The 14546-nt window shown below is 35.9% G+C and overlaps 1 protein-coding gene across 1 annotated transcript in view; it reads right to left on the bottom strand.

Annotated features, from left to right (window-relative positions):
* The window catches only part of VEZT (vezatin, adherens junctions transmembrane protein), an 82120-nt gene that overhangs the window by 14274 nt on the left and 53300 nt on the right, over positions 1-14546 (bottom strand). Inside the window, exons 5-9 of the mRNA XM_042781688.1 lie at positions 11312-11487; positions 9210-9485; positions 5737-5874; positions 2315-2462; positions 77-408 (exon numbers count right to left, since the gene is read on the bottom strand). Of these exons, the coding sequence (XP_042637622.1) occupies positions 77-408; positions 2315-2462; positions 5737-5874; positions 9210-9485; positions 11312-11487 (1070 nt within the window). The remainder of the gene's footprint in view (positions 1-76; positions 409-2314; positions 2463-5736; positions 5875-9209; positions 9486-11311; positions 11488-14546) is intronic.

The following is a 14546-nucleotide window of genomic DNA, read 5'->3' as shown; positions in this document are numbered from 1 at the left end:
AAGCCAACAATCACAATGGTCCAAGAATGAAGCTTGCTAACCATGGGACATTTCCTTATATGGCTTCCACACTTACTCATTCAGCAGTGCTTTCAGATGGAGCTGCAAGCTGCGTACTGCTGTGTGAACGCTATTCAGTTCTCGCGACTTCTGTTGGATTTTGGACACACGCTGGGGTACAGAATGGTGCTGTGTTTCAAAATACCGATAGAACTCATAGCTGCGCTTCAGTTCTTCCAAACAGGCAGAATGAGCATGAGGTAGACCTTGAGTCACATCAGATAAAATACGATGAGGCAAAAGTGCTGGAGTAAGGGCATGCCCAGGAGGTGAATTTGCCGTAGAAAGTAACAGGGCTAACCGTCTGAAGAACTCTGAACTCTGTGCCACCCAGAGTTGGAACAAAACCTAAAAAAAAAAAGAAAAAAAAAAACCAGATTAATAAAGTATATTGGTCAACATTCAAAATAAACTACTAATTTATCTTAACTTCTGGTTCAAATCTTCTACCTTACCTTGAGTAATTGAAACAGCTGAGCGTGAACTAATGCTAAAGATTAGACAAAAATGTTATACCAAAGTATCAGCCAAAAATGTTGTATCAAATTATGTAGTCATGGCATATGAGAACTTCTTATCCCAATATATACGTAATGCCAGTCTATAGTTTAATAAAATTCTACCCCAGGAAGGAAGGGTTGGTGGAATGGGACACACATCTAACAGATGTTAATCTTCATCATTAAAATAATTTCATACATAAGAGAAAAGAAGACAGTTGGATCTGATGCCTCCATAAATCCAAGGAAATGTGGCACTGATGGATCCAGGAAAAGATGTTTCCTGACATTTATGGCAGTGCTTTTAAATATTTTTCTTCAGTTATTTCAATGATATTTGTTGTTGTTGTTATGTGCCGTCGAGTCAGCCCTGACTCATAGCGACCCCTCCTTGGGTTTCCGAGGCAGTATCACTACGGAAGTAGGATTGCCCAACCTTCCTTCCGAGGAGTGGCTGGTGGGTTTGAACCGCCAGCCTTCTGGTTAGCAGTCAAGTGCCTTATTAAAAGAATACATTTGTTTATTCAACAAATATTTATTGAGCACCTACTTTGTGTCAGACTCTGTTCTAGGTGCTGAAGACATATAGCACCAAACAAAGCAGATCAAGTTTTTACCCTCCTGATACCTATATTTTAGTTGGAGAGAGAGAAAATATAAAAGTAGGTTTATACTGTAGTAATGTACATGTAATAAAGGCTATGAAAAAATATATATAAGGTGGCAAGATGATGGAGAAAGAGCTTGGAGAAGGAAGATAACCTGCTATGAATTACATTTTAAAAGGGTAATTCAGGTAAGGGGGGTAAGAATAAAAGTGTCTGAACTCAGTCAGGAGGTGACTATAGTAGTCTGGGAAAGATAATGGTGGATTAGATGGGGTTGACTGGTGTTAAGATATTGACATATGCCACAATCCAACAGTGTAGTGAGGGGAAGAACTATTTCTAGTATTGTAGAAAGCTTAGGTTTTACAAGAAAGTGAAAATCAAAAGCTAATGTTACTTACTGTTTTGTTAAAAATGAAGGACTGAGTAGACATATCTAGGGCAAAGGGAGGTTAATACACAGTCAGATACTGACATATGGCCATGGAAATAACTCTCCAATGTTAAGGGATGATGGTTGGATGTATTTTATCCTAAGTTTTCCAGTATAAAAGACTAGAATGTGTTTGTAGTTTATGGCAAAAAGCACCCTTAAAAACACAATTAGATACAAAATTCCAAACAGCAAAAATTTTAGTAAATTGCCAAAATCTTACAGGCATATTTTAGCTCAAATATATTATTAAAAATAATATCAAATGACCAGAATTACTGGTCGGATAGAGTCTGGTGGAACCCCTAAGACTATGGCCCCTGGTTACCCTTTGGACCTAGAATTGGACTCACTCCCATGGATTGGCTCTCAGACCATTAGCACAAAGACCTACATGTAGAACACCTACCCCAGGGCGATGCACGCACCTACTCAAGGGAGATACGCCCCTTAGATCAATCAGCCATGAGACACCAGAGGGGCAGCGTTCACATAGAGGGAAAGTTGGACAGAGAGGAATGCATAGTTAAGAAGGGCACAGGGGGAAAAAAAAAGAAAAATAATTTTACTAAACTGTATAGAAGTAATAGCCAGGCTCATCACTCATCTCTCTGCAAGCAATAGGAAATTAGTGTTACCAGAATATGGAAAAACTTTATTAAAATAGTATCATCTACTTTTTCTTCAGCTCTTCCCTTCCACAAATGGATTACCTTCAGTGCTGGCAAGCTGAAGCCATCTGTAAGGTTATGAGCTTCCTCTTCTGAAACCTGCTCATCACTGAGTCCAAGGCCCAGCTCCTTAAAAGGCACCACACAGATGTAGTTGGTTACATTGTCACTCTCAGAGTTCAGGGGGTAGGTTGAATTAGGTTAAGGCAATCAACAAAACCTTTTTATTAAAGTAAAACTTTCCGAAATTATATTTACTAATCTTTAAATTTTTACTGGAGATTTAGTTTTTTAAAGAGAAACTAACCTTAAGATCTGCCATTAACACCTCTGATATTTGACAGGGTACTTAATGAATAAGACATTTTTATATTTAAGTAATTAGAAGCTCAACTCTTCCTAAGTGCCAAAGTGCTAATTTAGTTCTTTTTGATACCTATCCTTTCTGACTCTATTGCATACTTTATTGTGTCATGGCTCAGACCATTACCATATGTGTTGGTGTTGTTATTAGTTGCCATCAAATTGATTCTGACTCATGGTGACCCCATGTGCAGAGCAGAACTGCTTCAGAGAGTTTTCAAGGCTGTGACCTTTCAGAAACAGATCTTTAGCCTCTTTCTAGATGTCTCTGGGTGGGTTCAAGTTGCCAGGATTTTGGCTAATAGTCGAAAACTTAAGAGTGTGTGCCACACAGGAACTCTACACACATATACACAGCCTTTTAAATACAAATAGACATGTACTATAAATACTGTTTTATGTACTTTTTCCCAATTCACAATATAATTTAGAAATCATTCCACATTAGTGCAAGAGGTTTATTCCTTTTTTTTTTAATAGCTGCATAGTTCCCCATTGTTTAGATATACCTAGGTGTCTAATTTTTCAAATGCTTTATTTTTAATCATATGTTCAATCTGTAAGTTTTCAACTTCTTCCTGGGTCAGTTTTGGAGATATATATTTTAATAGGAAATAATCCATTTCCCACTAAATTTTTAAAGCTGCTACCACAGAACTGCATATTCTAATCCCTCATAAGTATTTTGATTTCTTCCATATTTGTGGTTCCAATTCATTATTATAAATTTTTGCATATTTTTGCTCTTTTTACCTTGATCAGGCCTAACCAAACCAAACCCATTGCTGTTGATGCTACAGGACAGAGCAGACTGCCCCACAGGGTTTCCAGGGCTGTGAATCTTCAAGGCAGCAGACGGCTACATCTTTCTCCCTGGAGCAGCTGGTGGGTTTGTATCACTGACCTCTCAGTGAGCAGCCCAGTGCTTAACCACTGGTGAGGCTTAAAAGGTATGTATCTTATTAGTATTTTCAAAGAAAGAGTTGGATTTTTAAAAAACTTTATTTCTTAAGGATTCTTTCATGGTGACTGTGATCTGGCCCCTGCCTATCTCTGAATCTCATCTCATATTCTGTCCCCCGACTTCCTTATTCTGCTCCAGCCATGACAGTCTTCTTTCTATATTTTAATCATGTTAAACTCATTAGTGCCACAAGATCTTTATATTCACTAGTGCATCTAACTGAAACACTTCCTCCAGATCTTTCTTGTCACTTAGATCCCAATTCAAATGTCATCTTCTCAGATAGGACTTCTTCTACCATCTAATCAAAGCAATACCCCACCAATCACTCTCTATCCTCTTATCCTGAGTTTTTTTCTTTCTATCTGAAAATCTCATCTCTCTACTCTGTATTGATTTTCTCACTCACTAGAACGTAAGCTTAATGAGAACGGGATCTTGCCTATCTTGTTCACTGCTAGATCCTCAGTATCTAGAAAAATGCCTGGTACAGGGAAATCACACAATCTGCATCCTTGTGAGAATACCCTCTCTCATTCACGTACCAACCACTCATTAATTAAACTATAAGTTCCATAAAGCAGGATCATGTCTATTTTGTTTACCACTAAACATCTAATGACTAGTATATTGCCTGGCACTGAGCTTATATTCCATAAATATTCACTGTACTTCGAGTTCATATGCCACACTACCAGATCTCTATTTCTCTGCATACTTTTTTGCTTACTTCTACCTGGAGTACAGATTCTTATCATTCCCATGGCTAACTTCTACTCATTCTTTGAGAATCAACTTAGGTTGATTAGGTTATCTCCCTAAACCCCTTCTCTGACTCCAGCCATAGCTGTCCTGCTATGCTGGATGGCATTTATACTGTATTATGAATATTATCGGTCCCACGGTGGCACAAACAGCACTCTACTACTAACCTAAAGGTTGGTGGTTTGAAAACTCTATGGAGCAGTTCTCCATGGGGTTGCCATGAGTTGGAACTGATTTGAAGGCAACAGGTATTTTTTTTTTTTTTTTAATACTATCTATTGACTACACTCAAGTAAGTCTTTAAAAATAGGTAATGTACCTTTTCACTGTGTCTTCCTACCACCTAGAAATGTGGCTGACACAAAGCAAGCAGGTATTTAGGTACTGGGAGAATGGAGAAGTTTTTGACTAAAATTAAAATGCTTTCTCTCCACCTCCAAAGAGGTAATACAGTACAGTAAAAATTTATCAGAAATATTTTAAATGACAAGTCTTACAGTCAAGACACACTTCACCTCTTACTAGTTGTGTAACACTGAGCAAACCTCTATTTAATTTCTTCACTGTGAGTAGATAAGAAAATTTAGCTAAGAAGGTCTGGTGAGGAAATAATGACAGGACATATGGCATTCTGTACTTTTTAAGCATTATATTTGTCAGTGCAAAGCAGTCTTTCTGCCCCTCATTTATTCATAATTTAACTTATCTCTGAATCTTAAATAAGTTAAAGATCTTGTACACTTTTATTTCCTGGTTAATAACTCATTTCCTCATTTAGAAATTTAAGTGACAGACTTTTATTGTCAGATAGTGTTTGAGTGCTTATATACGACAGACACTGCCTAACCATTTTATATGCATTAAATCATTTGATCTCAACAAAAACAAAGCAAGGAAGATTATGTCACTTTTTCCATTTTAAAGATGAGAAAAGTAAGGTACAGATAGGTTAAAAAACTACTTAAGTTTACATAGGAGTAACTGATAAAGCCAAAAGGTAAACAAAGGTAAGCTGACTCTTGAGCCTCAGTTCTTTGAAAGAGGAAGGATTTCCTGTTTAGTTTATTACCATGTGATGATGCGTATTTGTCATGCTCAGTAACTTTTTAAATGATCAGACCAAGCAAAGTCAGATTCTTTTGACTTTATTCTCTGGACCAGCAAAGAGAGGGACATCAAGTTTTTCCTGTGTTGAAAATGAGCCGCACAAGAGAAGAACTTTCTTCCTGTCTATTATTGTCATTCCCCCTGGAATGTATTTCCAGTTTTAAATCTCAGTTTATAGCTAAGTTTTACAGGATGCAACTGTAATATCTATAATTAAGGATACTGGAAACATTGCTTATTCCCACATATAGCCAGAAAAGGATATTTTTTCAGCATATATAGGGTAGCTAGCCTTGCTGCTTGAAAGTTGGCTCTTACAGTTCTGTAGACAGCTTTCCGAAGACCAATGAGATGCTGACTGGGATGCTGTCCAGCTTTATTAAATGGGCAAGCAGCACTGACCCTGTCAAGCAAACTTGAAAAGTAAAATGTGATACAACTGTACAGGTGTCCTAAAGTTTTTGTTTCCTAAATCCACAATTCTATTAAACTTAAAAAAAAAATTCCCTTTTCATGATTTTCATTAGAAAATTATACAAAGTATCCCACTTGGGTCCCATAAATAGCTGTCTCCCTGATATACAACAACCAAGAAAAAGACAAATGAAAAGTTAAAGTCTGAAAGAGTAAAGGCTTCCTCTAATATAGGGAAACAATTAGTTGAGCTATAGTAGAAAAGTACTGAGGAATATTGATAAAAGAATCTGTATCTCTTTTTACACATAGATACTACCTGCTGAAACATACCAAAGTGGAACTATTTACATTCCATTCACAAAATTTATATTCACAGCAAGTATGAAGGCCTTAATTATAAACACTTATCATGTTCTTAATACACATCTACATATGTTCATTAATCATATATTTGGTCACTTGTACAGAATAATCCAATACAATATAGAAATACATTCTGTACATTCATAAAATAGGGTAAAATTACTTACCCACCTGCTGCCACTGGCACTTACCTACTCAAAATGAAGTAGGGGACGCAGAAAGATAACAGGACCAGTGGCCAACAGGGGAATGCAAGTAGAAAGGCAAAGGAAGGGTTACTGTGTAGTAGTATAACTACTCTCAAAACTGTTCAACAGGAAGTACCTTTCATGGCACTTTCCATAAGATTAATGGGGAGTACCTAGATGCAACAATGACATATAATGTATTATGCTTTTGTAACTGAAAATATGCATAATTAAATATTATACAGTTATGAGATGATTTTTCCACCTAACTCATAACTTTCCTAATAAGCAAAACATTGGAATTTATGAATTTCTTATAATATATCCATGAACTTTAGAATAAGACTTCTAACTAAAAACGTTTAAAATGTTAAAACAAACTAACACATATTTAGATATTAAAAATCTAGAAAAAGTACACAATTTCTTATTTTAAAATAAGGGAATGGAGGCAAAGAAGGGTTCAACTTATTTGCTAAAGAGGGCAAACTGTGGCAGAAACAACATAGCAGTCTTGATTTTAGTATATAACACTATTGCCTGTGCTTCATTTTACTAATCAGTTTTAAAAACTGAGACTATTTCTAAAAAACTTAGGATTTGAGATTTATTGTTCCTCATGATTTTTTTATCCCATTATCCAGTTAAATGAAAACAACTGAAGTACAAGTTCTTCCACTCTTTCTTTCTTTCTTCCTGTCTGCCATCTGAAGTAAACCAGGCCTAACTGGCTCACTTTACCTGACATATACGTCAAAGCTGGAGAAGGACAAAGGCACAGAATCTTCTACACGTACTCAGTTAAGCACTGGACACATAGTGACTTTGCTTGACAAGTTTCCTCAATAAAATGCTATGTAAATGAAGAATAAAAAGGATCTATTATCTATTTTTAAGGAGCTCTGGTGGCATATTGCCTAAGGCATTTGACCGCTAACCAGAAGGTTGGTGGTTTAAATCCACCAGCCACTCTGTGAAATGAAGACTAGGTAATCTACTTCTGTAAAGGTTTATCTCCTCGGAAACCCAGAGGGGGATGCTATGAGTCAGAATTGAATTGATGGCAGTAAAGTTTTTTTTTTTTTTCCATTTCTAGTGTGATTTTTAACTTTTAAAAATATGCTATCCTCTAGCAACATGGAATTACTATGAGTCAGAACTGACTTGACTGATTGCACCCACCATCAACAAGAAATGAACTTAAACTACAATTCAGGGACAAAGTTTAACAAGTAGAGAGGATTGTTGTATTTTGAATTGAGCAGAAAGGAAAACTATAAAATCCTTTTTATGTTCTGAAATTGTTTAAACACTGTTTTAGAGTACAGCAGAGTGAGGAATGAGATGACTGCCAGAGATTCTTCCACTTTCCTGTTTCATGATGTTTCAGATACAAATTCTAAGTATCAAGATTGTTTAAGTACTATTCTAGAGCTGAGCAAAGAGAAGGATCCAATGACCTCATTTCCTGATTTTCCAGAGAAAAACAATTAAGAGGAATTACTATTCTTCACTACATACTTCCCTTCTCTCACCTATAGATTGTGAAGATTATATAAATTATTACATATACTATAGTAATACTATCATATGTTAGTGTTTGGGAGGCAGCCTAGTATACTGAAACAGGCTTTGGAGTCAGATGGAAATAGATTTGAATACCTGCTCTACTATTTATAATTTCATGTCTTTATCATACAATTGTATGCAAAATCATACAATTTTATCATAATTGTATGCAAAGTGTCTAGCACAGGGCATGGAGCATAGTTGGTATTGAACAAATGTAACTTTCCCTTTAATAAGAGAATAAGTAGCCAGTATATCCTATAGCTTAATACAACTACAGCTAGAGTGGTGAATATTTAATTTCCTGTGGGAATGTGAAACATCACTATCTGCATAATATTCGGAGAGTACCAGCACCGTAATACCTCCTACTATTTACCTAAAGAATATTATTAACACCTGTTGAAATTTTTCAAAAGGGTTCATGTTAATAATTATGAAAAAGAGGGCATTTGACAGGAAGTGAAAGAAACAAACATTTATTGGGTATTTATTGCACACTACAGGAACTCCGGTAGTGCAGTGATTAAGCACTTGGCTGCTAAATGAAAGGGTCTGTGGTTAAACTTCAAAGCTGTTCCGAAGAAGAAAGATGTGGCAGTCTGCTTCCATGAAGATTACAGCCTGGGAAACTCTGTGGGGTGGTTTTATTCTGTCCTATAGGGTCACTATGACTCAGAATTGACTCAATGGCAGTGGGTTTACTGCATGCTATGTCTGGCCCTTTCTCTATATTATCTAATATAAATCACATGGTAACTTACAGAAATTATTATTGTCAAAGAACTTTGGTTCCTCAAGTTACATGAACAGAATCATACCATACATTAAATATGGTGGTGGTATTAGGTGCTGTCGAGTCGGCTCTGACTCAGAGAGACCCTACATACTACAGAAAGAAAACACTGCCCAGTCTTGTGCCAGCTTCACAATCCCTTCTATGCTTGAGCCCATCGTTGCAGCCACCGTGTCAATCCATCTCGTTGAGGATCTTCTCACTTCTTGCTGACCCTCTACTTCACCAAGCATGATGCATGTTTTTACTCCTTCACTTGGCAGTTAACACAATTTGATAAGTGCTATAGAGAAACCCATTTTTTGGTGAATGTAAGACAGAAATGAAAATAGGTTAATAAATATTCACATTTTACTATGTAGTAGAAAAGAATCATTCTAAAAATTAAATTAAAAATGAACTCACAGTGTAAATCCTCTGGAAATGACTTCAGTTTCTTGAATGAGACGCAATGCTTTTCTCACAAGGTTTGTGAAAGCTCGGCTTTTTGCTGCTGTATCATCCAAATGGACATTGTACTTTTTTAGGGTCACTTGTAGTTTGGCTGTCCTCCACAATCTCAAAGCTCTTATGACCAGATAAACAAACAGAAGCACTCCCCATACCAGCCAGGAAGAGACAATCCACCATGTGGGAAGCATAACTAACAAGCTAATGAAGGCAAATAGCACTGAGACATCCCTAGGAAGAAAGAAATCAAGAACATGATATCAATCAGACTAAAGAAAGAAAGGTGATTTAATCAGTAAAAACAACTGTAAATTTAGCTTGACTAAAATAGATGAATGCTAGCTTCTTTGTAAATTATGATTTATATAAAAAAAAAAGTATGGCACACTTATAAATATATAGAAACTAGACAATGGTATTGAGGTACTAAGATCTGAGTTTCCAAGTTTAGGTAAAGGATATTAGAAAAGGTATCTTCTGTAACCACATTTTTTTTTTTTTAGATGTGGAATCTTTAACCCAAAAAAGAAATTATATATTTTAAAACCAATTTTACAGCTTTAAAAGCAAAAATACTATTTTGGACATTCTGTAAGGCCTTTCCTAAAATTAAACTTTGTTTACACAGAAACACATAATTTCTTAAGAAAACATAAAACGTTTTTCCAATCTGAAATAAGATATACTGAGCAAGCAACGTTTTGAATAAAGTCATCTGATTTTAAAAAATCATTATGGATTATTCTATCTCACTAATTTGGAATACACATATACTACAGACTTTTGATATGGACATTTGTACTTTCACACTTCTTTAACTGAAGTAAGGACATGTATAAAAATAATTTTATTTTGGTCAATTACAAATCCAATGGACTGAAAAATGACTTTTAAGCAATGAGAGCTTTGATGAAAATGTGTATATATAAGAAAGAGGCAAGTGTGTGGGGACCTAACTAAAGGGATAGCTGGATGGTAGCATCGATAACACTTGGGTTATGGTTATACTACAAAGAAAGATACTTGTAAGAATCCTTCTTAGTAAGTATCTGCATGCTTCAATTTCCCTTGGAATGCTTTCATTTTAGATTACAGTCATAATAACATAAAGCAAGATCTCATTATATACTTCAATGTAGTAACAGCAAAGTCTGAAAGTATTTACTAACCCCATAGTTGCTTAATCACATTTTTGAGTAAAGAAAAATTGAAAGTAATAAATTCTTAAAATCTATGGTTTCTTCTAGCAGCTCCTCGAATTCTTATATTTTTGAAGGATAAGATGCTTGATCATCTCATGATGGATGATGATACTGGAGTGACTACAGATCTGGAATCATCACACTCTGCTATCTAGTGCTATATGAAGCATTGTCAGTGTCACAGGAAAGAGAGAAATTCAGAACACTGAGGCCAAGAAATATAACTGCCTGTTATAACCTTCATTCAATGATTTGTGTCTCCATTCTCTGTCGAATTTAATAAGCTTACATTTTAATAGGAGAGGACACTAAATAGAAAATCTCTTTTTACTATTCACTTTAACAGATTATGTATGGCCTTGGTATTAGACTCTAATACTTCGAGTGGTTGAAAACTATGTTCCCTATAAACTCTTCTTAACCAACTCAGTGAGAGCTGACTGTTCACCTCCATATTTGACTCTATGCTTGGTACCTCTACAATGTAATTATGATGTACTGCCTTAGCTAAAGAGAAATGTAAATCACTGGCTAGGTTTGCATATACACATGTACATAGGTATATGGGTGACAGAGATTCTTTTTGGCACATGTTATACCTACTCCTTGGGTAGCTAAGCACAGAACTAATTATACTCAGCTGGCAGCATGTAACGAACAATCGGATTTTTCTAGCTTCACTTCAAATTGTGTTTACTTTAGAAAGGCACTATTTGTTTTTAGCTTTGATTTATCATTATATCAACTGTAATGCTAAAATGTAAATGGCTTTACAATGAAGAGCATGATGATGGATTTCCTGTGCTAATTCTTTATATACAAGCAGTCAAAGGACAGATGTTTTCTGGACTATACCAAATATTAGGAGTTGCCAGGGAGCACAGTGTTGGAAGGTGTCCATTTTCCTGTTGTTGAGGTTGCCCTGCAGACAGGATGCTGGGATCAAGTAGCTCAATCAGCTCCACATCCTCTTGTAACAGGACTTCCTGTTGCAGGATGGTATGTAGAGAGTCGAGTCGGAATCCAGTATCCTTGCCATTAAAGGACCGGAAGAGAGGAATTAATACATAATTTTGTTGTTAAACGCTAAGCTCCTAATGTACTAATAAAATTTAGGTTTTTATTTTCAGCTCAGACTCCACAAAGAAGGAACAATAGTCCAATCTATCTTCAGTTTGAGATTGGAGTGGACATTATTAGGCTATGAGATGTGAAATATAAATTTTTAATAAAGAGATGCCAAGTAATTAAAGATTAACAAACATACCGAATTAAATCTGATCAATACTGCCAGAGCACAACATGGAAATGTATATTACTATAACATAAAAGATGTTATTCCTGTAACAATATAGTCAATACCTAAGAATTGTACCAGTAGGATTAAGACCTTCTAAAATTGCACATTCAGATATTAAAAATACATCATTAAGGAATGTAGTGCAAAAAAAAATCACACTAACATTTGCATAGCACTCTGCAGTTTATAAAATGCTTTCACATATTCTAACTCATTTTATTCCTTTCTTCCTTCTATCCATCCATCAGTGAAGGTCCTCTACTTGTCAGGCACTATGTTTGACAATGAAGACACAAAAAGATGAACAAGATAAGTAAGTACCTACTCTCAAAGACTTAATAGTCTAATGGAGAAAAATGAAAACTAATAGTTACAAAATAATATGCAAAGGAGTGCAATGAGGTATACTTAAAAGTATCATGCAATGGCACAGAGAAACCAACCTTGTGATGAAGTCAGAGAAAGTAAAAGAGGTGAGTCTTAAAGGAAGAGTAAGAATTGATCAGATAAAAGAGTTGGGAGAGTGAGGCCTTCACAAGAACGGTTTGTGCAATTGGATGGTGCTGTTGTTGTTGTTGTTGTTGTTATGTGCCGTGGAGTCGGCCCCGACTCATAGCGACCCCTCCTTGGGTTTCCGAGGCAGTATCACTACGGAAGTAGGATTGCCCAACCTTCCTTCCGAGGAGTGGTGCTAGAACCCTGAAAAGGAGAGTCCATCTCCACCAAATCACCACTGTGACTTCTCGTGTGAAACAGTGAAACCAACAAAGGACTCACTGTAAAAATATGGGTAGGTCTCATCTAATTAATTGCCCTAGGATATATTCTGTCTCCAGACTATAGACATTTTGCCAGGACGCCCTCACTCTTTACTCTTTCCATCACCTAACCTACAGATTTTGGATTTGCCAAACTGAAAAAACAAAACAACAAAAACCTATTGCCATGGGGTGGAGTGGGGAGGAGAGTTGGGAGAGGGGGAGAAAAAGTCTTTACAGTTTGGGGTACTGCAAGTCATTGCTATTAGTTGTGTGCAGAGTGCACGTGGCAGAGAGGCGAGTGATAAGCTAGCAGTGTCAAGGCAGAGATTTTAATTTTCATAGTAACCCTGTAATGTACAGTATTACGGTCCTCTCTATTCGATACAAGAGAAAACCAAAGCCCAAAAAGAGTAAGTAACTTACCACAATTATGATTTCAAATCTTAAGTCCTTGCTAGTCTACTGATTCTGCTTCACTGTACATCATCTATACATACAAATGAACTTGAAAAGGATCAAGATGCTCCAAATATCTAAAGCAGTGCCAAATGTATGAGGAGACTGCCTCTACAAAGAAACAGTTTGAACCATATTCTGATAATTATAACTGTTGAATTGAATCAGATTAATGAATTAAGTTTCTTTTATCAGGATAAATTACAAAATTATATATCACTCTTTAAAATAGTAAGATATGGTTACATTTCTTCAGAAAATATGGAAACTATTGTTACATGGCAATCACACATTAGGAAAACAGACAGCTGCAAACTTAAGAAATATGTCATAATAGCGCTATTGGTGCTGTGAAGCCCAAGTCCAAGTGTCCACAAGTTAAGAAATATAAAAGACACTATTTCTGATCCACTTAAGATTAGTAAGCAATATCTAAGTAGTTGGATTTCTGTGCTATGAGAGGTGTAATGTGTGAACTTTGGCTTACCTTCGACAAGTTTTAGAGTGTCAAGACTTAGACGGTATCTAGGCTTATATCCTTGTTTTATGAACCTCCTATGACTAAGAAAGTTAATAACCCACCCGAGCCAGTTTCCTTCTCTGCAGAATTTGGGTAATAAATGCTACTTCATAGGTAAAACTGAGGACTAAATAAACCAGTATCTGTAAAATAATGAGAGTATCTGACACATAATAAGCACTATGTAAGTGTTAGTAGTTAATGCAATACAATACAAAAACTTACAGAACACATAGCATAGATAATTACTATGGGCTGATGCAGGAAATAAGATATCCAATAGACTGGAGTTTCTGGGAAAAGATGTGAGGAAGAGCTAAGCTTGCTATGGAAAAGAGTCCAATGGATAGAGAGAAAAATGAAAATAACTAGTGGATAAAGTTGGAAATGGTAAATTAGGGCTAAATTATTCAGACTCTTTGAAACTAAATTTGGACTTGATTTGATGAATAATGGAGATCATTTTAGGATCCAAATAGGGAAGTGGCAAGATAAAGTAATTTAGGAAGATCTGCCTGCATAGAATGAAAAGGATAGGAGAAAATAAATTCAGAAAATAAAAAGATTCTATTTCATTCTCCAGGGAATGTATTTTAATGCGCTTACAACAATTTAATGCTACAGTGCTGTTTTTTAAAGTTGATATGAGTATCAAATGAGATAACATGTGAAAACATTTTATAATAGGCTAAAACGTGCTTTTTTAAAAGTGCTATTTTTATGATTTCGAAATGTCTTGAAGTACTATCCTAATACAAATGAACAATGCTAAGTAAGATCTTCAGATTCCATGAGGCAACTGCCAGTAGTTTTATACAAGGAAGAGAGGCCTGCTTCAGTATTTGTACAAAACCAAAAAAACCAAACCTATTATCAGCAAGTTGATTCTGACTCACAGCAACCCTACAGCCCAGAGCAGAAATGCCCCATCTTTTTCTTGAGGAGTGGCTGGTGGGTTCAAACTGCCAACATTTTTTTTTTTTTTTTTGCAGCTGAGCACTTTAACCAATGCATCACCAGGGCTCCTAATACTTGCGTGTTGTTTTTGTTGTT

Source organism: Orycteropus afer, unplaced genomic scaffold, assembly GCF_000298275.1.
Source record: "Orycteropus afer afer isolate SDZICR_OR568_19922 unplaced genomic scaffold, OryAfe1.0 scaffold00151, whole genome shotgun sequence".
Lineage (NCBI taxonomy): Eukaryota > Metazoa > Chordata > Mammalia > Tubulidentata > Orycteropodidae > Orycteropus > Orycteropus afer.
Note: the sequence above shows the minus strand (reverse complement) of the source record. Positions and strands in the feature narration are given on the sequence as shown.